At 36.9% G+C, this 24,986-nt stretch overlaps 1 protein-coding gene across 3 annotated transcripts in view; it reads right to left on the bottom strand.

Annotated features, from left to right (window-relative positions):
- LOC123876385 (AF4/FMR2 family member lilli) overlaps positions 1 to 24,986 on the bottom strand; it is a 343,642-nt gene that overhangs the window by 62,259 nt on the left and 256,397 nt on the right. For all 3 annotated transcript variants that reach the window (XM_045922616.1, XM_045922615.1, XM_045922614.1), the window contains exons 5-9: positions 14,979 to 15,067; positions 12,835 to 12,912; positions 9,149 to 9,193; positions 8,770 to 8,865; positions 7,691 to 7,748 (exon numbers count right to left, since the gene is read on the bottom strand). In XM_045922616.1, the coding sequence (XP_045778572.1) occupies positions 7,691 to 7,748; positions 8,770 to 8,865; positions 9,149 to 9,193; positions 12,835 to 12,912; positions 14,979 to 15,067 (366 nt within the window). The remainder of the gene's footprint in view (positions 1 to 7,690; positions 7,749 to 8,769; positions 8,866 to 9,148; positions 9,194 to 12,834; positions 12,913 to 14,978; positions 15,068 to 24,986) is intronic.

Raw genomic sequence — 24,986 nt, 5'->3', positions numbered from 1 at the left:
ATAATATGGACTAACTAAATGTTGCCCGCGAATTCATCCACGGGTATATATTGGTGTAGAAATCCTGCGGGAACTCTGATTTTCCGGGTCCGAAAGTAGCCTATGTTCGGCTCCGAGATGCAAGCTATCTTTGTACAGAATTTCGTCAAAATCGATTAAACGGATGGGCTGTGACAAGGAAAAACAGATAGGCAGAGAGACACTGCCGACAACATCAACGACTAGGTACAATACGATTGAATTCAGGCTTAGGCCTTCGAAAGCAGACTGTGTACTTTTTTTTTAAATTAGCCATGCTAATCATGACTAATACTCCCCTTTCTCCTCCAATTAAGCGTAAAGCTTGTGCCGGGAGTGGGTACGACAATAGTGCAACGGGTGGGGTTTGAACCGCCGACCTTTCGGAAGTTAGTCCGCTTCTCAACCGTTGACCTATCGAGGCTCTCAATCTTTGTAAAGAATAATTAGTTCAATCAATAAAGATGCAATATATATATGAAATCTTTCACGATTAGTTTACGAGTAAGTATTTCACAACAACGAAATAAAGATAGAAATAGAAACAATGGACTAGGGAGACACTTGTAAGTGGAATGCTTAGTCCCAGACACTGTGTAATGTAGCTTAGTAAAGGCAGCAGTACCTACCTACTTAAAAATACATTTGCAGTCGCGTGTTCCGATTCTTTCATCGAAGAATTTAAATGACTTTATACACGTTTGACCGACTTAATCAGTACATTGACATTCCTTACAGAAACTTATTATTTTTATTTTATGCATAAGGTGTATTTGAACAAGTGTAAATTAAAAATCATAACACCCCCGACAAGTTAAGGTTACAGTAATAACTAGAAAAGAGCTGATAACTTTCAAACGGCTGAACCGATTTTCTTGGATTAGTATAGCTAATAAGAATACTCTCTACCAAGCCACCTTTCAAACAAAAAAAAAAAACTAAATTAAAATCGGTTCATTAGTTTAGGAGCTACGATGCCACAGACAGATACCCTGATACACACGTCAAACTTATAACACCCCTCTTTTTGGATTGGGGGTCAAAAACGATAGACCCTACGAAGTTCAAGATGAAAATTTGGAAAATTTTGCTGGCGGTCAAATGTTGGGGTAAAAATAGCGACGTTCTTTTCAATATTTTACCGTGGGAATTACAGTTTTTTATTAATTTATATTTAAATTTATTAAACTTATAGAATGTACGGGGCGTTTTTATTACATTCAGTGCCACAAAAACGACAGTTAGCAACAGGGAGTGTCTTTAATATCAGTTTATTTGTTATTTTATAACCAATCGCATATAAACTTCATAACGTAATAGTAACATAGGTACATATTTTTTTTTCTCTGATGCTTTCTGTCTTTTTTTAATAAGGTATTTCTCTACTTTGTTTTTCTCTTCATAAGTAGATACACTTTGTTATCCATCTCTATTTTTGACCCTAGAACAGCGAAAAAAATTGCAAATTGCAATCCTTTGACAGAGTTTAACAGACAGACGTATGATCAGTTAACATAGTTACAAGTTAACGAACAAACGACTCCAATCAATCCAATACTAACACATCCCTGTCCCAACCGTTTCGGAGCAAAGGTGGACCCTGGCAGCCAAAAAAGGACAATAGTGATTTTACGCTAAAAACGAACCCGAGGGTGTCTCCACACATATTCGGACCATTCGTGTACATTCATTAAGCATCTTTTGACATTCGATCAAATTGTAATACTTCTACCATACTAAACAAATACTTTTTTCCATTTATACTAACTTAAACTTAATTTCCTTACTTTTACGTATTCGTACCTTACTTTAAGTTAAATTAGAGCAAATGCAACAGGGAAGGCATTAACTCCCATAACACAGTTTTTAATTTTTTTGGGAGTTAGGGGCCCAAATCATACCTTTGTAAACGTTTTTTTGGTAAATAAATATTATTATATTCTGTTGACACAATATATTTGATTCTTGTTTGGTACAGGACACACTTTCCTTACGTTACCCAAAGTTCGTTGGCATTAGGTACTTAATGCACAATGTTCAGATACAATCCACAGGACAAACTTGAAGTTGTACTATCTAATATTATGATCACCGTAAAAACACAACATATTACGAATGTGTCAAACATTTTATCGACTTAGGATAAAAAAAACCAATTGTCCATGAATTCAGTTTATGAAGGGCTACATACATTTTTCGACTTTGAATGTGCGATTAACACCGCGGTTCCGAGACATACGAATAGTCAATCTAATTGACCGGTTTTTTTTAAATCAACATCTTCGTTTAATACTTTATGACCACTATGCTAGATTGGCTAAAATACCTTTTGCGCTCACATTTTCTCGCAACTTCGTCCACTTGAATTTAAGTTTTTAAAGATCTCGTACATAGTTCTCAAAAAAAATTCTTAGTAGGTAATGGTCTACAATCTACATCATGGAAATATCCTTTGTGCAAAATCTCATGTTTCTTGACAAAGTGGTTGATGTTAATAAGTTTTTCCTTCTATATGAATCTAATTAATAATGCCCGCAAATTTATCCGCCGTAGATTTAGGTTTTCTTTTAAATTAATTTTCCATGATAAAAATTAGCCAATTCATCTCCGGAATGCAAGCTATCTATGTTATGTAGTTTTGGTCAAAATCGATTAAGCGTGTGTAGGCTGTGAAAATGTATCAGACGGACATACTTTCACATTTTTATTGTATCAATATGGATATAGATATATAAATACATACAAAAAAAGCTCGGTTCCGAATAAGTGTAGATGCACCCTAATTCGAAAATCGGCCCCCGGCGTCGCGTCACATGCAGGTACCAAAGTTATTCCAACCTATTCCAAGTGGCCCTATCTATTCGCTGCCATAAAATAAAAATGGTGCAATATTAGAATCGGCAATTTTCAGCGATTCTTTCCCAATTCCACCCGTGAAATGAAGCTTTTTGCCGGCATACTGCATTCCTATTCGATTTGTCATCGGCTGTGTCATATTTTTGTACAAAAGCTTTTGCTAGAACATCAATTGTGAAAGTTAAAAAATCTACGTACTAGTGCACCTATGGAGTAACAACGTTGAATATAACAGTCAACTAATAAGCGTGGGTATGCTAACAGACAGACTGATGGACGGACAGGGAAGGCTTAGTATAGTGCGTTTCATCGAATAGTACCTATGGCGTTATGTTGGCTCCCCTGTCTGTCCAAGTCATTGGCACCATATTTGCATAAGAAGACGCAGATTTTGTTTATTTTCATTTGATTTTCCTGAATGAATGAAATGAAAATCAAATGAAAATAAACAAAATCTGCGTCTTCTCAAGCCAATATGGTGCCAATGACCACCCAACAGACAGGGGAGCCAACATAACGTCATAGGTACTATTCGATGAAACGCACTATAATATGGTCTTCGAATACGGAACCGTATAAATAGCATTGTATGTTTCACACTACATGCACTACAATGTTGATTAGACACACACCTCTCACCAAAGCTTGCCTGATGGAGATTGCCATAAGCAATAAGGCCGCCTTTGCATACATTATTTAAGTTTTAAGTTTCTTTGTATTTTTCCTGTTTCGTGTGCAATAAAAAATTCCAATCTATGTAATGATTTCGTTAATATCGAAGTTCTGTAAGAATAGTCTGAACTCTAAATGCTTCCTCGTTTCTCGTTTACTTTATCGAGCCGAATTAGCTACAAAAATAATCCTGGGAATCACATTTCCATTGTTGGTGATGTAATCAAAAACTTCACTAAACCTCGAAAAGGAAAACCACCCACACAAATACGACCTTCAAACATAAACATAGTTAAAACCTAAAATCTAGAACAATCCGCGGGGCTAGTTAACGCAGTTTCGGACGACTTTGCAAAAATTCCATTAGCGCTTAACCGCTTAGATATATAAAATGTCACATCTGAAACGAGTCTTTTGTCCCGTCCGAGTACAGGCGAATCTAGTTTTTATTACAAGTGATCATGGCATGCAATCGCTTGCTAAATTGATTGAAGTACTGATAAGCCCTTTGCACAATGTATCTAGGGTTGTGCAAAACAAAAGTCTGCCAACAAGACTGAAATTACCATGTTCATGGAACCCTGTAAAAATACGTTAAAATTTTCATGCTTTTCGTTTTTTTTATAGTGCTTATTAAAACTCCAAGATTGCCAATTTCTAATTTTTGATTGGCAAGTAGTACTAATACTTGAATTTCTCACGTAGGTACCTAGTCATTTTAGATCGAAACTGACTATTTAAGCAAGTTATTATATGACAAAAAAAAAACCTATAATTAGATCATCCTGACAACAAAATAACAGTTAAATTGTTGTTCTAATTTTTTTTTCATTTATTCAGTCAATGGACTCGTCAGTGTAAAACAGTTTCAGCGTAGACGATTGCAAACCTAATTATAACGGCTAAATGAAGTGAGAATGGCCAACCCTGACCGGCACCGCTTAAGAGGGGTCTCTCCGTCACTCGCTTCATACAAACGTAGTTCCAATTTCATTTGAATATTAAGCAACCAAAGAAATTTTGCAGACATATTCTAGAAACTAATATCTATGTCTGTGGTTTTCCAGATTTCTGTTAAAATATTCGGTTTCAAAGTTACGCGGTCTTAAAAATTTACATACAAATCTTTGAGCCCTTGTAATTTTAAAACTAAATATTTTTAGAAAAATCTAAAGCACCAGAGACACAGATATTAGTTTCTAGAATATGTCTGCAAAATTTCATGGACTTTGGTTGCTTAATATTCAAATGAAATTGATCTACGATTGTATGGAGTAAGTGACGGAGAGAGCCCTGTTAAGTCGGGGTGCGTTGATATTCATTATTATTCAGTTAGCGCAGCAAATATTTCTGCGGCCACGTTTGTTTTATGAGTTTATCGCGCGCGACGCGACGTCAGGGCGCGCGGGCCTTTTCTTTTTTAATCTTTTTAGGGTACCGTACCTCAATAATAAAAAAACCCATTAAAGCAGTTAGCGTTAATGTCTATTTAGTAATTACTAGCTGATGCCCGCGACTTCGCCCGCATGGATTTAGTCTTTAAAAATACCTTGGGAACTCTTTGATTTTCCGATACAAAAGTAGCCTATTATGTCACTCTACAGGTCTTTAACTATGCCAATGCAAAAAATCACGTCGATCCGTTGTGACCTGATTGAAGGACTAACCATCAAAAAAACACACTTTGGCATTAACTACGAGTATAATATGGATAGTGATGGCGTTCAAATTCTAAGACATTATGGCGATATACTTATCGTCATTTTGTGAAATAAATGTATATTCCGACTAGGCCGACAATAATCGTGTTTTAAGAACCGTAGTACTAGGCATGTCGTCGTGGTTTTACTGTCATAAGTGACTTATCATTTAAATTAATATGTCAACTACTCCCATTCTCACATAAAAAAAATCATCTAACTATAATATAGCCGTAATACTTAGGTATAATAAAAAAATCATGTTAAACGACTTATCATAACGAGTTTCTTCTTTGACAGATGTAAAAAATATAACGGTACGGAACCCTCTCAGGGCGTGAAACGTATTCGCGCATGACTATTTTGTTTTTTTTATTTGTTGCGATTTATGTATTCACGTCGCCGACAGGTGGCGCTGGCGATCTGCGCTCGCGATACGTGTAAACTGCCTTTAATAATTCATTCTAACTTTTATTTCCTCGCGCACTCGACCGTAACGCAATGTGTTGTTTTTATTATCAATGTTTTTCGCTATATTTGTTAAATATTATCGATACGGTAAAAATTCTGATATTCAGTACGCTGTGCTATTTACACACCTGCCGAGTGGATTGGAGTATTTTTTTAAATCAATTCAAACTCCGCTTCATTTACTTCATGCGGTTGAAATTGGTAAAAAGAAATTAAAAGTCGGCGGAGAGTTACAGAAATCTGCTTTGAATCGCCGCCACTAATTTCCTATAAAAGAATAGGCAGCTTCTAGATAGCTGCGCTCCACCTTAGGCTGCATCATCAGTCATCACCTATATTTATTATTGGGTATGATTGCAGTCAAGCGCACGCATGTATAGTTTAAAAAAATGTAAAAGACGAAACGAGCAAAATTATGGAGCTAGTTAAATTACATACATATTTGTTTTGTATACAATGATTATTGCATTGAGCGTAAAAATGTTAATACAGTCATCAACAAAAGTTTCAAATTCAGTTCAGAAAAGTTTTCCATTAAAAAAGATTTAAAAGTAGCACTTTCGTAGTTTAAGGAAGCCTTTAGCGGTTTCTAAAGTTGGAGAGCTTTAAAGTGGAAAAAGAAAACAAAACTAAACTCCGCTCTTTTGCCTACGTTTCTAAAGAATTTTCTGCTTCGAAAGATGCTGAATGGGTTTTGTATCATACAAAATATTAATTGGAAAGAAAGATTAATTATTATTTTGTAAATAGATAAAGCTAAAGAAATAAATATCGAAGACTGTATTATAAATTGCAACTTTTGAACAATGTGGTGGAGTGGTCAGTAGAACAGGCACGAAGTCTTTTTTGACGTCAATTGAACTCATCTTTGTGCACTTTAACACACTTAAAATTACTATAGTAACAACAAAACACCCACGCTGTTATGCTATTATTTACTTTGGCATAGGGATAGTTTGAGTCGTTATTAAAAAGACAGATGCCTCGGTTCCACTCCACTCCGCAGGTGTATGTTGCGCTTTAGCCACAGGGACAGCTGAAACACGCATAACAAGACTATGGAATGAAGGAATTCCTACGAGATACCTATGTCCAGCAATAGAACTACTATTAGTGAAACTATTCAAACTAAAAAATAGTTAAAAAATACGGCTAAATAAATATAAGTATGGCTAACTTACTAATTTTTTTTTTATAAGAGTGCAGGTGTAAAGGTCAATAACAAGCCACTTTTAAAGTTTACTTTTTGAACAGTTAATAAAAATCAAATGAAATCGCACGAGTGTATTTCTTCGGACGGCAAACATTCATTCAAAGTCGAGTCGAAGTTTTTCACGGCGCGGCCGAGGTGGCCAATTAGGCCGCGGCTAAATGGGCCTTTTGAGTTTTTATCGCCGTATCTTGGGGTTAGGGTTGTCAACCTTGCTATGTTATACTTATTATATTACTTGAACTCAATTCAACTATTACGATAGCAAAGTAGGGTGTGGATAAACGTAGTGTCAGTGAATAAACCTAAGAGTGTATCTTTGAGCACGGCAAACGTCTATTAAAAGTCGAGTCGAAATTTTTCACGGCACGCTGCTACTATGGCCCATTAGGCCGCGGCTAAATGTGCCTTTTAAGTTTTATCTCCGTATCGTAGGTTTAGGGTTGTCAACCTTGCTACAAATTATCCTTTCTCATTCAACTATGATGATAATAATATAATTAGAGCAACATATATATGTGTATTAGTATGTGTGCCTAAGAGTATAATTTCTTAGTACCGCAAACGTTCGTTCAAAGTCGAGTTGAGATGGCTAATTAGGCCGCGACTAAATGGGCTTTTTGAGTTTTTGTCACCATAGCTTAGGTAAGGGTTGTCAATTTTATTATATTATCAGATAATAATATTATTACGAAATTACTTAAGTAGGTTGCTTTGGAGCTGGATATTGTACATTGAGGTGTAAGTAGAAGAAATCACTTACCGGGTTTGGTGAGGGGTTGTTTGAGATCGTTGCTCGCTAGCTGAGGATTTTCTTGTACCTGTAGATTGCAATATGATTGTATAATTAATTGCTGGTGGTTGGTTTTTCCTGATTTTTCATTTAGAAAAAACTAGCGACCGCCCGCTGCTTCACTCTCGTAAAAGTATCAAGAAGCCGGGGTCTGCCCACATCTATACTAATATTATAAAGAGGAAACCTTTGTATTTTTGTATGTTTGTATTGAATAGGCTCAAAAACTACTGGACCGATTTCAAAATTTATTTTACCATTACTTAGAGGGATTCTTCCGAATCCGTATAGGCTATATATTATCCCGGAAAATAGATAGGATTTTTCGTGGTAGTGTCCACCCGTGCGAAGCCGAGGCGGGTCGCTAGTTAGAAATATTTCGGCAAAATTTCAGCTATTTAAGTCCAAGAGTTTGGATTAGGCGTATTTGAGTCAGTCAGTGAGTGAGTCAGGATTTTTATTTTTACTGCATGAGATATTTGTATTTTGTACATTCAAAAATTTATTAAAATATATAACTTATTAAAATATGACCAACATATTTAAACGCTCGAGTACGAGATCGCTATTCTAGCACCTTGGGACCCCAACGTCTATATTACGGTGGGGTCCTAGGACATATTGCATTATATTGTTGGGGTATAGCGATTTCGTACTAGAAAACACAGCGTTAGAAGACCCCTCACAGTAGAGAACGACACCAAACGAGTCCCAGAGAGCCGCTGGATTCAGGCAGCGCAAGACCGCCGGGCGGGCGAGTGGAAGTCCCTACAAGAGACCTATGAGCAGCAGTAGACCTCTATCGGTTGACAATGATGATAATGATGATCATTACAATCAAACAGTTTTACGTAAAATAAACTGAATACCGAATAACTGAGTTTGATGTGGGCTCTTCTCAGACTTATGTGCGTTTGGGACCCTCGTAGCTTTAGTTTTTAAGTTAACGTAATTAAATTATCACCACTACATCATTGTTTGACAGTCAGAAAGTGTACAATAGTACCCTATTTGAATTAATGACTTTGACTTTGACTTTGAATATTTACCCTATTGGTGAAGTGGTTGAAGATGAACTTGTTCTCGAGTTCTTTCCTCGGCGTGGCTGCTATCACCGACAGCGGGGTGGGGAGTGACTTCATTTCCTGGATGACACAAATATAAGGTTAATTGTAACCTACCAAAGGTTCCAAGTACCTGATATTATGTACCAGAACAGAACATCGAACTAGTGAGAGATGCATTTGACGATTCAAAAGTTCTTGTAAAAGTTTAATTGAAGCAATAAAAATATAATAAAATAATATTATTATATTTATTTATTTAAAGGTCTAATTAGAACTTCAATAGTTCTCATCATTTTGTACCTATAATATTTCATTTTGTATGGACTAAATCTAGTAAATTAAATTTTAAGGAGTATTTTACCTTTAATATACTTTCTATGGGTGGCTGACTACTGTCGATGGCATTCTGTAAACAAAAAATTGCTATTAGTAAAATTATACCTATACCTACTCGATTGCAGTTTCGGGTTATATAGGTAACTAGCCGATGCCCGCGACTTCGCCCGCGTGGATTTAGGTTTTTCGAAATCCCGTGGGAACTCTTTGATTTTCCGGGATAAAAAGTAGCCTATGTGCTAATCCAGGAAATTATCTATCTCCATTTCAAATTTCAGCCGAATCCGTCAAGAAGTTTTTGCGTGAAGGAGTAACAAACATACACACACACATACACACAAACTTTCGCCTTTATAATATTAGTGTGATTTTTTAAGTTATATGTATGACAGGTACCTTAGTGTTTTACCTGGACAGTAATTAAAACTGCGAGGGTAATGGAGGGGAATGGATAAAAAGATATAGGTTAAGAAACACTCTGTTTTTAACCCCCGATCCAAAAAGAGGGGTGTTATAAGTTTGACGTGTGTATCTGTGTATCTGTGTGTCTGTGTATCTGTTGTGTATCTGTGTATCTGTGTATCTGTCTGTGGCATCGTAGCGCCTAAACGAATGAACCGATTTTAATTTAGTTTTTTTTGTTTGAAAGGTGGCTTGATCGAGAGTGTTCTTAGCTATAATCTAAAAAAATTGGTTCAGCCGTTTTTGAGTTATCAGCTCTTTTCTAGTTTTCTTGTAGAAAAGAAGGTTAGATAACCGTTAGGTTCATAATATTATGTCAATAGACAAATGTCAAGCTGTCAAGATGGACGTTGCCTAAATACATAATTATTTATTTGAAAATGATGTTTTGGAAAACTCAGATACTTTGGATCGTCGGGGGTGTTATAAATTTTTAATTTACACTTGTACCTGCACAGTTTAATTGTACAGATAACCTTTGAGGTAAACCTTGACATATCATAGCTACTTAAGTATAATGGTACCCAAATTCAATAAAAACACAAACATAAAATAGAGTTATAACCGCTAAACGGAAATATAAAACCGCGATAAGATGTCGTCACTTAATCGTAAAAATTGAACTATTTTGCAGAAAACCGGGGAATAAAACTATTTTTACGGCAACACATTATTACTACTTAGCAAGTCAACCGATTAAGCTGTTATCCGATTGTTTTTATGCGGTTGAATTAACGACTCTATCGCTATAGCTGTTAGGTTGTAATTGCTTATACGGTTATACGTTTTTACAGTACATTGATTGTTATAGGGCAAAAAACTATTTGTTAAGCGATTTTAATAAAACTTTAACATACATTAATAAGAAAAACTTAAATTCCGAGTACCGTTCTTAAAATTAAGTACGGATAAACGGTCTGCAAACGCACGCATAACAGACGGAAACGTTTAAGTGCGGAAACCAGCCCAGAGAGAAGAAGAAGAAACGATCTGAAATTTGTATGTGTCCATTACACATAATACATACTAATATATATAATGTATTGGATATAAACGCGAAAGTGTATCGGTCTGTCTGTCACCTAGCTTTTCAAGGCCCATCTGTATAACCATTTTTGACGTGGAACATAGCTTGCATCCCGGGGATGGACATATGCCACTTTTGGTCCGGGAAAAAAATCAAAGCGTTCACACGGAATTAAAAACAAGTTAGTCTTCTTGGACGAAAGGTTTTCACACAAATAGATGCCAGCAATATTTTAATTTCTTAATACCTAAGTATTTTTACAGAATTTATTACGTTGATGGCCGAACCTTGGCCAAATTATATTGGCATTTGGCTTTATGATATGTGTTGTAGAATTTGCTGATGTTTCGTTTGAAAGTTTTGTTGAAAAGGTTTTTGTTCGGAATAATCGTTCTATGACATTTAATGCAATAGTTCAATGTATCATCCGTGTGTATTTAGGTTTTCAGAAATCCCGTGGGAACTCTTTGATTTTCCGAGATTTAAAGTAGTATGTGTTAATCCAGGGTATAGTCTATCTCCATTCCCAGCCAAATCCGTCAGGTAGTTTTTGTATGAAAGAGTAACAAACATACACACACACATACAACATACACACAAACTTTCGCCTTTATAATATTAGTGTGAAGTGTGATAATGTATACTTACTCTGTGGTAGGAGCGTGTTACGTGATCAGTAGCTTAGTACACAGTAATATTGTTTGGAAAACATTGTACAAGCAAGTTTCTAGGTCACGGAGGTTGCGCCCGTCTTGAAAACTAATTTTAGGTGACTAAGTTCGGAAGTTGGCGTCTACGAAATACAGAACCAGGCTGTGCCACGATACTAATGTACTAAATACCTACCCTACCATAACAAATGAGGCTAAAGATATTTCTATAGTAATACTTACTATAAAGAGATTGTTCGTTTGAATGCTGTAGGGAGAAAGGTAAACTCCGGAAATCCGATTCTGAAAATTCTTGACTACGAGGGCTATCAACGCCCATATCACTACTCAAATTATAAATTCTAAAGAGTGTTTATTTGTTGGTTTGTCCTTCAATCAAGCCGCAACGGAGCAAGGATCGGCGTAATTTTTTGCATGAATTTAGTAAAAGATCTGGACAGCGACTGAGGCTATCTCGGAAAATCAAAGAGTTCATACGAGATTTTAAAGAACATTATAAATCCACGCGGAGAGTCGTGGGCATTAGCTAGTTCTACTTTTTTAACATACTATATTTTTTTAAAGCCATTTAAAAAGGCGCCGAATCGGGAACCTCTTTTTTGAAGTCGGTTACTAAAAAGGTGCCTCTCTCATTTTCTTCACTAATATATTTCGCTTTGTCAACGCCCGGCGGAGGCTTTCCCCGGTTTCCCATTAAGATAAGGGGGAAAATTCATAGGTGTCTCATGTTTTATTTATCTTTTAAGACGAACTCGCAGTTATCTAATAAGAAAATAATGTTTCGCCTTTTTTGTTAAAGTCACCTTGAGTCGGTATAAAATATATTTTATCCGAGACTTTGAGAAACTGTGATTTATGAGTTTCATAACTCCTTTTAGAATAATAATGATACCTAAACAAAAATATTGCTTTAGGTTCGTAAAAAGTTTACGGTAATTATTAATAATTACCTGTTCAAATAAATTATAACTTAACATATTTTTAAAATGCTGACCAGATAAAAAACACCCACCATATAAAAAGCATAGCTACGTACATACATCTCTGGTGGAAAAGCAGCCTTAAGGTGCCCACGCACTTGAACTGAACTGCAGCGGAACTGCGCGTCGCGTCAGCGCCCCGCACGATATTCTCTCCAGCCGCGACGCGCGTATTTCACTGCCGCGTACCTATATCATATCGCGCGGGGCGCTGACGCGACGCGCAGTTCAGCTGCAGTTCAGTTCAAGTGCGTGGGCACCTTTATGATTGTGTAAAGACTGCCTTAGGTACACTGGCGCGCGAATCGCGGCAGTTAATGTCCTTAAAGTCGCAACTTTTCGTGGTCTAGTTCACAGATCCTTTATCGCAAACAGCAAAACCAACTTGGGACGTGGAACGACGCCGCGAAGCTGGTACACGAGGCCGCGGAACCATCTTTACTATTCGCGGCCTTCGCCGGCTGTCACGATAGAGTAGAGCGGAGATTTTGGATAATACAATATTAGAGAGATGTCATAATACCTTATATTACATTTCTGACTCTGTGAGAAACAATATAGGAATACTTACTTGAGATTGGACCCCATTCGGTAACCGTAAGGGAGGCGGGCGGTGTGCGGTTGTGCCTGTAGAGCTGAGCCCCTCACTCTGCACCAAAACAACAAAAACATTAGGTACCTATATATGTAATCTACCCTATCATTAGGTATGATAACAAAGACTTAGGTATATACCTACCCAATAAAGCCACACACTTCTCAAATAATTACAGACTCATTACTTACAAATACTGTCAAAATCAGTACCGGGAAAGTGGGAACTCATAATAAACAAACATTTTAATTAAAACATGGCAAGGATACCAATACAAGCGTTAAAACTCCATCTCTTGTTTACGATGGGAACAAAGTGGCCCGCGGCACGGTCTCTCCGTCAAGTTGAGAAACTAACGACTACTGTTGAAAACTTTTGCAATACCTACCTACTTTGTTAAAGGTTTTATATTATCTTTGACAGGTTTGTGCTCGATTATAATTTCTTCAGGGTCCTTAATAAGGGTTTCTTATCTTATTTATCTTATCTTTCTTATCTACTTATATATAATATGCTAACATTATAAGGAAGAAAAATTTGCTTGTTTGTTTGTAATCGATAAACACTGAAACTACTGAACCGGTTTTAATAACTCTTTCACTATAATAGAAAACTAAAGTATCCAGATAATCTCAGGTTTTTACAGTAGTAGTATATACCAATAGATAGGTATGCAGTAATTATTGTTACTTTCTCTTGTTACAAAAAATCATATTACATTTGAATTTAAATTAAATGAGACCCGAGCAATTCGGCATCCATTGTTATGCAAAGCTCCGATCGATCTCGATATTCTGTAATAGAATTACCTGACGCCATTAAAACGATTTATTCTCTGCCATTAACAAAAGATTTTTTCCCAAATCAATTTAGGATTATCTCTTCCGGCCAATTTTCTTGGAACTCTTTATAATAATTTAGGTACTTATCTGTACAGAGTAAAGAATAGTAGATAGATATTAGTTTCTAGAATATGTCCGCAAAATTTCATGGACTTTGGTTGCTTAATATTCAAATGAAATTGGAACTACGTTTGTATGAAGCGAGTGACGGAGAGACCCCTCTTAAGTCGAATCCAAACAAATTGAACGCTCCATTAAGTTAACCTCAATATATCATATCACGACCTCATTACAAGAACACGAAAGCAGGAAGTAAATTCTGATATCGCATCGTGAAAAAAATTAAGATTGACACTGAATAATGGGACTTTACCGAAAGTTTACAGAATGTAATTCGACACTTTCATCGCTATATAATCGAAAACTGCCTCGATGGGCGATATCAAATGGATAGCGAAGACCTCGACCGGACGAGGGAAATTAATTTCAATGCTTCATATTTTCTTAGCTTCTCGGAGATGACATCTCATTTCAATATGACTAATGCATTTTCGCGGAAGGATCTGAGAGCCCATCGCATTATTATCCTAAGACAACTTTTACTGTTACCTCTACGAATGGAATGAGCTATTTTTATCCCGGAAAATCAAAGAGTTCCCACAGGATTTATAAAACACCTAAACCTGTGACATAGTCGTGACAGGATCATCAAGTGGTCAATATTATCATGATAGCGAAAGTTTCACCTGTAAAAGGCACCGAAAATCACTATTACCTTCATAATGTTTACAGAGAGGTAATTCAGCATGATCATCTCGTGTTGACAATCCAAGATTGACAATTGACAATCCGACACGGGACGGCGCCCAGGGCCGGAGGGCAGGGGTGGAGAATCACTTTCCGGTTCCCTTATTTACTTTTACCTACGGGGCTGCAACTAAACATTTCGATTAAAATGTTTGGCTTACTTGAAAACCTTCGGTATCCTTTCCTACATTAACTAAACCGGAAATCTGAAGTACTTATATCCAATTACGAAAAAGCTGTGAGAAAATCCAATAGAAGCAAGTCTGTAGCTCCTTCGTCTATTTCGCTCATTCGTAAGGTTTCAATACGCGCTGCCCAGCCAAAGAGAACATTAGCTGGTCAGAGGGTACTGTTTGATCGTTCATTTTACTTTTCAATTTACGTAGATTTTGGTCAATCAACCCTTCCGTCCGTTGAAAAGCTTTGCTTCAAAATTATGTAAAAGTTAAACTAAATCTAGGTAAAGTTTACCTTATTGTAGGCATACGGTCGATGGTGCACTCGACCGTTAAGCGCGTGCGCAGGTTTTTTGAACTCGTTCTCTCGCCTGGATGGGTGACCTGAAACAAGCGAAATCAATATTTAATTCTATCATACACTAACCCCTCTTTTTGGGTCGGGGGTTAAAAATATGTCTCTCTGTCTGTCTGCTACCTTTTCACATCCGTCAACCGATGTGATAAAATTTGATACAAAGACAGGTTGTATCACATATAAGTACGGCCATAGGCTACTTTTTATGCCGGAAATTCAATCTTAAATCCACACGGACAAAGATGCGGGCATCATCTAGTATTGATATAAATGTGATAGACAGTTAAATGTTGTGAAAGTCAGAATATCTTATTGCAAAAAATAACCATGCACCCCCATAGTTACATTAAAAAAATCCCTGGCTACGGCCCTGAACGAAACGGTCAATTAACTTTTCAATCCGAACTCCATCTATCACTCAATCCAAATGAAACCCCTGTGTGATAACAAAGCTAATCCGTTCAAACTGTACGTGAAACGTCCCACCAATGGGTACAATAAAACAAAATACGATCGCGCGGATCCCGATAGAAAACCATTATGTCAGCAGCGAAAGGCCAACCCTTCCTGGCCGTGTTCTCGAAATTGAAACTATTTTAACATGCACGTGAGTTTTTGTGAATAAAAAAAAATATGCCACCGCAGTTCGTTTCGCTCGGCCGCCACTTTTCGGGGGGTAAATTAAAACGGGGGTTTTCTCTTTTAAGCGTCTGAAAGTTTTCCCGTGAAATAAGTAAAAAGCGTGACCCTAGTTTGTCTTAATTGCATTTGCTTCTGGATTTTAATGGTGCGAAGGAAAATATCTAAAAATATACAAATTCCTTAGAAATAATATAACTGAAAAGCTTTTGGAAGTTTGGATGGCCACTGATAAAATTTTCGGGAAAGACGGACTGCGTTTTTGGGGTTCCGTAGCCAAATGGCAAAAAACGGAACCCTTATAGATTCGTCATGTCTGTCTGTCTGTCTGTCTGCCGTATATGTCACAGCCACTTTTTGGAGTCTATCTTCTCCGTAGCAGGGGCAAGTTTTTCGAAAAGTTTTTGCATGCAATTAAATATGAACAATTATATCTGAACAATCTAAGACAAAGACCAAAAACTTTGTAACTCCAAGGTAAAAAGTTATCTTACTTCCCCAGTGACGCCTAGAAGGCTACGGAAGGCGGGGAATCAACTTGCGGCTGGATTGTATGCATTAATAAAAGCGTTGTTGCGATCACTTCGTTTAGACGGTAGGCTACAAACGGACTTCGTCATTAAACTGAAAGGATGAACACTTGACATTATATTATACTTTTCTCATTTAATTGTAGTCTATAGTATTATACCTACTATTTTTAAGTATTTCTATGAAGCTATCACACTATTTTATGATTGCGTTTCCTAAATAATTTTTTTTTCCTCTCTCGTTTGGCTTTACAAAGATTAGCCAATGTCAAGTTTGTAGTTATTTGTAACAAGTTAGTTAAACTATACAAGTATGGACCCCGTCTGTGCCGGCGCTCGCCGACATACGCACGGCACCCCCTTAGAGAGCTTCCCAGTCAGTTTTAACAAAAAAAAAAAACACTCCAAAAAGGCAGAGCACGCCCGCCAGCTAACATCAACGCAGACGAAGTCCTAAATAATTATTATACTATAGTGTTGTATAGATGCCGTCAGTGAAATAATAACCTTGAGCTGCAAAGTGTGTGAATCAATGTCTATTGATGTATTGAGTAGCACGTATACTGTCGCACGATGGGTTTGTCGGTCAAACTTTCGCTTCCTGTGCAGTATGAAAAAGGAGTAGGTACCTACTACCCATACCAATAGGCTCCACTGTCAACCAATGGGGCCTACCGCCTTAGTAAGACAACTAGTGTGACTATCAAAATCCTCTCCCATTGGCCGACACTTTTCATTATTGGCTGAAATGCATTCTTACAGTATAAATACCATAGATTCATCCAAAATTCCGTAATCGACTAACTGAATTCATGATGCCAACTATACTATGATAGTGAACGCGCTAAAGCATTGCGGTGAAGTCAACGATACCTACGAGCTTTAGTTTCTAGTTCTAAAACTATTTATATTTCTGTCCTTATGACACAACAGGGAACAAACAGACTGAAATCGTCTGAAACTAATAAACAGTAGATTTTCAACTATCACCTAACTAAAGTACTTACTTAAAATGCGTGAGTGCGTGAGAGGAAAGAAAGCAGGCACACAAAGTCTAACCTAAGCAGTTGTACAAATTACAAGACAGATTCTATTCTAGGTATTCATCAGAAAAGTCTCAGAATTTTAATGTCTAGAGGTGAGCAATTTATTCTAGCCTTTCACCACTGAACGAGTTGCACCGCACAAATGCTGAATTTTTAAAAAGTCTATCTTGGTATCTAGATACATCTCTACTCTAGGGCATAAAGATAAACCCATTTCCAGCTAGTTCTAGATTTTGTGTCGGTCTAAATTCATAAGGCCTTTAAGTAGCGCCATCTCAATCCGCAGAAAACATTATTGAAGAAAATGGCACTACTTTTAGGATTTTCAATATTTGAGTGAATAGGCATCTTCTAGGGCCTAGAAGATGCCTATTTTTTTATTGCCTAGAATCTAGGCAATCGCGATTCCACGTAGTTCTCATCATTGATTTTTCTTAGGTATGATTGGACGCAAGCCTCATCATCATTATCAACCAACAGATGTCCACTGCTGGACAATAGGTCTTTTGTAGGGACTTCCACAGGCCACGGTCTTGCTCCGCCTGAATCCAGCGGCTCCCTTCAACTCGTTTGGTGTGGACTATCTACCTACCTACTGGAGGGTCTTCCAACGCTGTGCTTGCCATTGCAAGGTGGCCATTCTATCTCCTTAGGACAAGCTTATCTCACAATACAAGTGTAAATCAAAAATTTATAACACCCCCGACAAGTGAAGGTTAACCGATTTTCTTGGATTATAGCTAAGAACACTCTCGATCAAGCCACCTTTCAAAAAAAAAACTAAATTAAAATCGGTTCATTAGTTTAGGAGCTACGATGCCACAGACAGATACACAGATACACACGTACAACTTGTAACACCCCTCTTTTTGGATCGGGGGTTTTAAAAATAAAGTCAAGTTGATGCATCGAATTGGCACCTTACGATTAGGGACGAATGCTGTAAATTCCTTTTAAAATCAAATAGCATAGACATAAAGAACGGTTCCTTTAATAGACAGAATTATGGCAACACTTAAAAAGAAAAGAGGCACGCAGATATGTATGTAATAGCGGCACTGAAAAAGAACCACGATGTTCACTTTTAACACACCGCGTTCGCATTAAGCCTCAAATCGCCTTTATGCGGCTATGTAAAAGCGCCCTAAAGAACTTTATAAACCTGCGTCCACACTGCATTACGCGAGCGTGCGTCATAATAAAGACACACATTCACATCTTAATAAAAAACCTATATTCACATACAGTTACTCAATATGAACTTTTTCTTTTGATTTTTTTTTTGATAGTAGTAGAGACAAGTGTCAGTACTAATAACTAATCTCTGATAGTAATAACTTTTAATGAATCTTTATTGCAATCGTACATAATTATTGTGCTTTTATTAATTTCATACCAATCAATATCATCAATAATTTCATATTAAATTAGAATATCAGTGATTGCTTGAAAAAGATTGCAATTGCAAAGGATTTTCAGACAAAGTGATTAATCAATAAATAAATAATTAATGGTTTCATTATAACTAAGCTAAATAATTAATACCTAACAACTATTTACTGGTCTAGACATATTTTATTGGGTTTCCCATTCACTGAACCAACCCAAATTATTTGATTAATCACGTTTTCCAATCAAAAATAGATGTTATGTGGTAATCTACGAATCAGACAAGAGCTACGTAAATAATTTTCCAATCATCATAATGAATTTGTAAAATCAGAATAGACTCTTACTTTGAATTAAACTCCGTTCGTGAAAAAAATTCATTTTTTGCGTTGATATAGCCACAGCATAAGAATAGGGGGGACCACCCTCCTCTAATGGGGGCGGAATCTCGGCTAGGTGTTTCGCTGGTTTATGGAGATTGCAAACAGGACAAAGTAGTCAGACTTATATGCCTAGACTTTACCTATAATATTATCTAGGTACTAAACGCTGCTTTGATCTTTTAATTTGTTTCATATCTGAGCGATTATGAATTACCTATTATGAATTTTGAAAAGGTTTTTACGATAACGTTTATCTTACTTACTAGTTACTACCCATATTACAAACGCCAAAGGTTGTTTGTTTGTTGGTTTGTAAGTTAGTCCTTCATTGCATGTATAAAGTGAAAGACCTGGAGAGTGACATACCAAATATGCTGTTTTTATCCGGGAAAATTGAAAAATTCCCACGGGATTTTTAAAAGCCTAAAACACGCGTATAGTAGCTAACATCCGCGAGTTATACTTAGGTATAATATTGTGTCAAATTGTACAGCACTCCATGCGGTCGCTTGGGACACTGCGATTGGTTATACAAATATTTTACGTCGAAGTTAATGAGAGGTAAAAGTTAGCAAAACTCGTAGTAATCCCTTGTGTACATCTGTTCCAATTTTGATAATAAGATTTGCACACATGTAACGTGAGCAAAATTATAGAATAGGACCTACTTTGTCTGGTTAAAGTAGCTGAGTTATATAAGATTCTTCAACGACTGACCGCTCGAACGATACATTAAAAGTGCATTGATTAAATCTGGTCCTTTTAAACGATTCTGGTAGGTACATTAAAATGACAAATCTATGGTTAAATCGGTTCTTTACATACTCAAGTAAGACAAAACATGGATTTATACATGAAAGTATCTTAAATGAAATGGATACACTGAGCCTACGAGTATGTAGGCAGTCTTCTCTTGTATTAAGAACCTAGTACACATTGGCTCAACGCCTTCGGCCAATGTTTCGGCAAATAGGTACAATGTCACTTGGTGTATTAAGGGTGAAGACAACAAAGGCTGTCTTGGTGACTTTTAATGGTTTTTCACTTTCCATTAACATCAAAGGATCTTGAAGCAATTATTTGCAAACTGTTTTTAGACTTAGAGCAGCCATACACGGACTACATACACTGCAATTAATCGTTGACTACTTGAGCAATGAAAGGAAGATAATTGTAGTTCACTATACAGTCGCAGCTTGAAGCATTCATAACTCATGAGTCATGAGTCATAAGCCATGACTGACCACTTCAAGGCCCCTTATGCGTTCAGGCCGAGCACATTGGGCGAATGTGAACTGGAGCCATTTTATGCAAAATCTAGATACCCACTTATCGTGCTTTTGATTGCAGATAAATATGGAAGCATTGAAAACATTTATGGTAATGACTAGACGCACGATGGTACGGTACGATGTATCTATCGATTGTTGTGATAGGAAATAATTTATTATGGCATTGTATACAGATTAACAGATGTCATTGTTTATCCGTGTTATAAGTTGTAACATACCCGTACATCTCATACATATTAATTATTTATTGACGAAGTATGTTCCTTCGTTACTATTATTACAAATATTTCTTGATGTATATTGGATTTTTCAGGCGTCATAACATAACCTATAAAACGTGGAAAACTAAGACGAAGCTAAGAACACATTTATCCAAATCTAAAAAGTAGTTTGGCAACTATGAGAAAATCAGTGCACCGATACACCAAGATAACTGCGAAGGCTGAGGTTGAGATTTATAGTGCTAACTTTTCTTAGACTTTAGGCAATGTTAAAGCGAGACAGCGTTATATCGCTAACATATAAATCTGTCTCTTTTTAACTGAATTTTAAGTCTAAAGTCAACACAGGTACGCTCTATAGATGTCAGCCTATAACCTTCCCGCATTCGGGTAAAAAAAAAAACAGAACGAATATTTCTCGAACCTACAACATTAAGATCTTGTAATCCCTCGTAATAATTAACCCTCGACCCAAAAAGAGGGGTGTTATAAGTTTGACGTGTGTATCTGTGTATCTGTCTGTGGCATCGTAGCTCCTAAACTAATATACCAATTTTAATTTAGTTTTATTTGTTGAAAGGTGGCTTGATCGAGAGTGTTCTTAGCTATACTTACCTAATCCAAGAAAATCGGTTCAGCCGTTTGAAAGTTATCAGCTCTTTTCTAGTTACTGTAACCTTCACTTGTCTGGGGTGTTACAAATTTTTAATTTACACTTGTTCATTTTATACGAGTAAGCTTATTAGCTTCAGGTAATCCAACTTGTAATATTAGAATAGTTAAGGGTTATTAGGCGCGGAATTACGCGGCCCGTCGGGTTAATTTACTTGCAATTGCACGCGTCTGTGGGCAAACACAGCCGCGCTATTTATCTAACAATGTGCAGTAACGGTGCAGTACATACCGTCATCAGATTACTGGGAAATCTGACCGCTAATGTAGTTTACTGATTTACCTATATTTATCGTCACCATTGCCAACCAAAGAAGACAACAAGTGTAAATTAAGAATTTATAACACCCCCGACAAGTGAAGGTTACAGTAACTAGAAAAGAGCTGATAACTTTCAAACAGCTGAACCGATTTTCTTGGATTATAGCTAAGAACACTCTCGATCAAGCCACCTTTCAAACAAAAAAAAACTAAATTAAAATAGGTTCATTAGTTTAGGAGTTGCGATGCCACAGACAAATACACAGATACACACGTAAACTAATAACACACCTCTTTTTGGGTCGGGGGTTAAAAAGGATTAAACCTTTTGAGTTAGTGTATCTAAGTGATAGTGTACTAGTGTAAGTGGTGAAAGAACACGTGAACAAAGTGTATCTCTAAACAAGAAAGACTAAGGCATCTATAGAGCTCACTTTAGTTTGCAATTAGACATTGTAAGGTCTACATCTCCTGAGGATGCTCCGGTGTCGGGGCGAAACGCGCGTAGAGTGGTGTTGGGATTTGTGTGGTGCTGCGTGGTGGTGGTTCGTGTGGCTTGCTTGGTGGCTGGCTTTTCCTGCATGTTTATCAGTGGGAGGGCGGGCGGTGCATGTCGCATGCTGCATGTTGCACCATACAGATTTCGTTGGTTGGCGGATTATAGCAAATCAAGCTTTTGGTTCCTTGTAGAGCTCACTCTGACTTTGCTTAGACTTAAGACGGAGTTAAAAGGAGACAGAGGTATATCTCGCCATTCCAGCAACTTGGGACACCAACGTCTATGGTGTTTTCGAACTACGAGTATGTGCCCTGCCCATTGCCACTTCAGCTTCGCAAGCCGCTTAGCTACTCCTTATTTCTGAGATCTTGTGATGAGAAACTCAGAGCATAGCATGCTATCTATAATGATTCTTCCATACTAGGTAATATTATAAATGCGAAAGTGTGTCTGTCTGCTAGCTTTTCACGGCACTTACAGAGACAATTATTTTCATCCCTCATCTAGGTATATCAACTTGCCGGTGCATTTCTCATTTGAAATATTACATGCAATATCACACTTCACACTAATATTATGAAGGCGAAAGTTTGTGTGTATTATGTGTGTGTGTATGTTTGTTACTCCTTCACGCAAAAACTGCTAGACGGATTTGGCTGAAATTTGGAATGGAGATAGATAATATCCTGGATTAGCACATAGGCTACTTTTTATCCCGGAAAATCAAAGAGTTTCCACGGGATTTTGAAAAACCTAACTCCACGCGGGCGAAGTCGCGGGCATCGGCTAGTGAAACAATAAATTTGCAGTAAGACAGTACCTATCTTACTTCTTTACGTACTAGGTTATATTAGAATAGGCAGACTGTGTAAGATGTATCAGATAAAAAAATATTATCAGCAAGAGAGTTGCACTCCCCGTCCAATTACTCATGTACGTCGCCTATGATTGGTCAATTTCCTTCCTCTATTACCAGCTACTTGCTTACTTTTGCTGCTTAAAGGGACTATCCACACTTTACCGTTAGCAAAAATGGTATCTCACGAGGGAATTTAAGTTCCAATTGGGCTAGAGTTCATTTCAAAACCGTTTATTTTATTATTCAAAACAACATAAAATATGAATAAATATGATTTTAAAATTAAATCTCATTAACTATGGCAACATATAGTATCGAAATATATAGTACTAGCTGACGCCCGCGACTTCGTCCGCGTGGATTTAAGATTTTCGAAATCCAGTGGGAACTCTTTGGTTTTCCGGGATAAAAAGTAGCCTATGTGCTAATCCAGGATATTATCTATCTCCATTCCGAATTTCAGCCAAATCCGTCCAGTGGTTTTTGCGTGAAGGAGTAACAAACATACACACACACACACACACACACACACACACACACATACAAACTTTCGCCTTTATAATATTATATAGTATATATAGTATAGATATAGTATAGTATAGAACATATAGTAACAAAAGAAATAAATTGCAGTTCATTTTTGATAAATTAACAAACTGTTGCGTTTTATAGTGGTTTACGAGTTATTGTTTGTAAAAATATTATACCAAAGGTGATGTGAACTAAAATTTAATTATTGATTATGTTTCAAGTAGATCTACTTTTCGGGCATTTATGAGAAATCTCGTCTGTCTGTTAATACTTAGTAGTTATTGATTGTCACCGATACGGACAGCAGATTATACTGAGATCTTAGAATTTTGTTGCCACTTACTTTTTCAAAGCAACGCACTACAATAATATTCCGGGTAGAAGTATAAGCGAATAAGTGTAGTCATGCCCTAACAAGACAGGATCGTAATATAGGAATGGGCGGCTCATAACTGAATCCCATTCCGCGATCTTCGACGCCTTACAGCATGATCCCACGGGAAAAAGCCATTACATGTGATGATACTAAATAATATAATATTTCATACCAGGAGAAAATGTCATCTTAATCTTAACACTTTTGAAATTACATACAAAAAAAATTGTTTCGAAAAATTCAATAGTCAATAATATATTTTTTTTAACCCCCGACCTAAAAAGAGGGGTTATAAGTTTGACGTGTGTATCTGTCTGTGGCATCGTAGCTCGTAAACTAATGAACCGATTTTAATTTAGTTTTTTTTTTGTTTGAAAGGTGGCTTGATCGAGAGTGTTCTTAGCTATAATCTAAGAAAATTGGTTCAGCCGTTTGAAAGTTATCAGCTCTTTTCTAGTTTCTTATAGAGGTTTTTGTGTCGGGGGTATTTTAAATTTTAAGTTATCTATTATTTTTATTCCATTACAAGTTAGCTCTTTCAAACAAAAAAAAAAACTAAATTAAAATCGGTCTATTCGTTTAGGAGCTACGATGCCACAGACAGATACACAGATACACAGATACACAGATACACACGTCAAACTTATAACACCCCTCTTTTTGGGTCGGGGGTTAAAAAGAAATTAAAAGTCGGCGGAGAACTAAACAAATCTGCTTTGAATCGCCGCCACTAAGTACGTACCTTTAAAAGAATAGGCAGCTTCTAGATAGCCGCGCTCCACCTTAGGCTGCGAGGAGTTTAGGAGCTTCGATGCCACAGAAAGATACACAGATACACGCGTCAAACTTGTAACACCCTTCTTTTTGGGTCGGGGCTTAAAAAATCAGCTATAACCAAAGTAGATTAAAAACATACTCTACTTCGTGAAAAGTGTATGGAGGAATTGCAGACAGATTTTCGTGTATCGCGCGTGCTGATAATAACGTTTTCAAGCCTCAAGATAATGATATTGTATATCACCATCTTTGCGAGTTGACGACGATAAAAACCGTACATGACTTTGTAACTCCTATATCGTTGAATGTGGATCATAAGGTCACGGGCTCTGAGCTTCTCATATGTAGGCAATCTGTATGCTCGGTTATGTTCCGTACATGTGGGTGATTTGTATGCATTCCTAGATACCAAGTTAGATAATACGTATGTGGCATACAACACTAAAATATTGTGGTGCAAGGAGTTGAAT

The sequence above is a fragment of the Maniola jurtina genome, chromosome 21, assembly GCF_905333055.1.
Source record: "Maniola jurtina chromosome 21, ilManJurt1.1, whole genome shotgun sequence".
NCBI lineage: Eukaryota > Metazoa > Arthropoda > Insecta > Lepidoptera > Nymphalidae > Maniola > Maniola jurtina.
The sequence above is the reverse complement of the archived record's forward strand: the minus strand, read 5'-3'. Positions and strand labels throughout refer to the sequence as shown.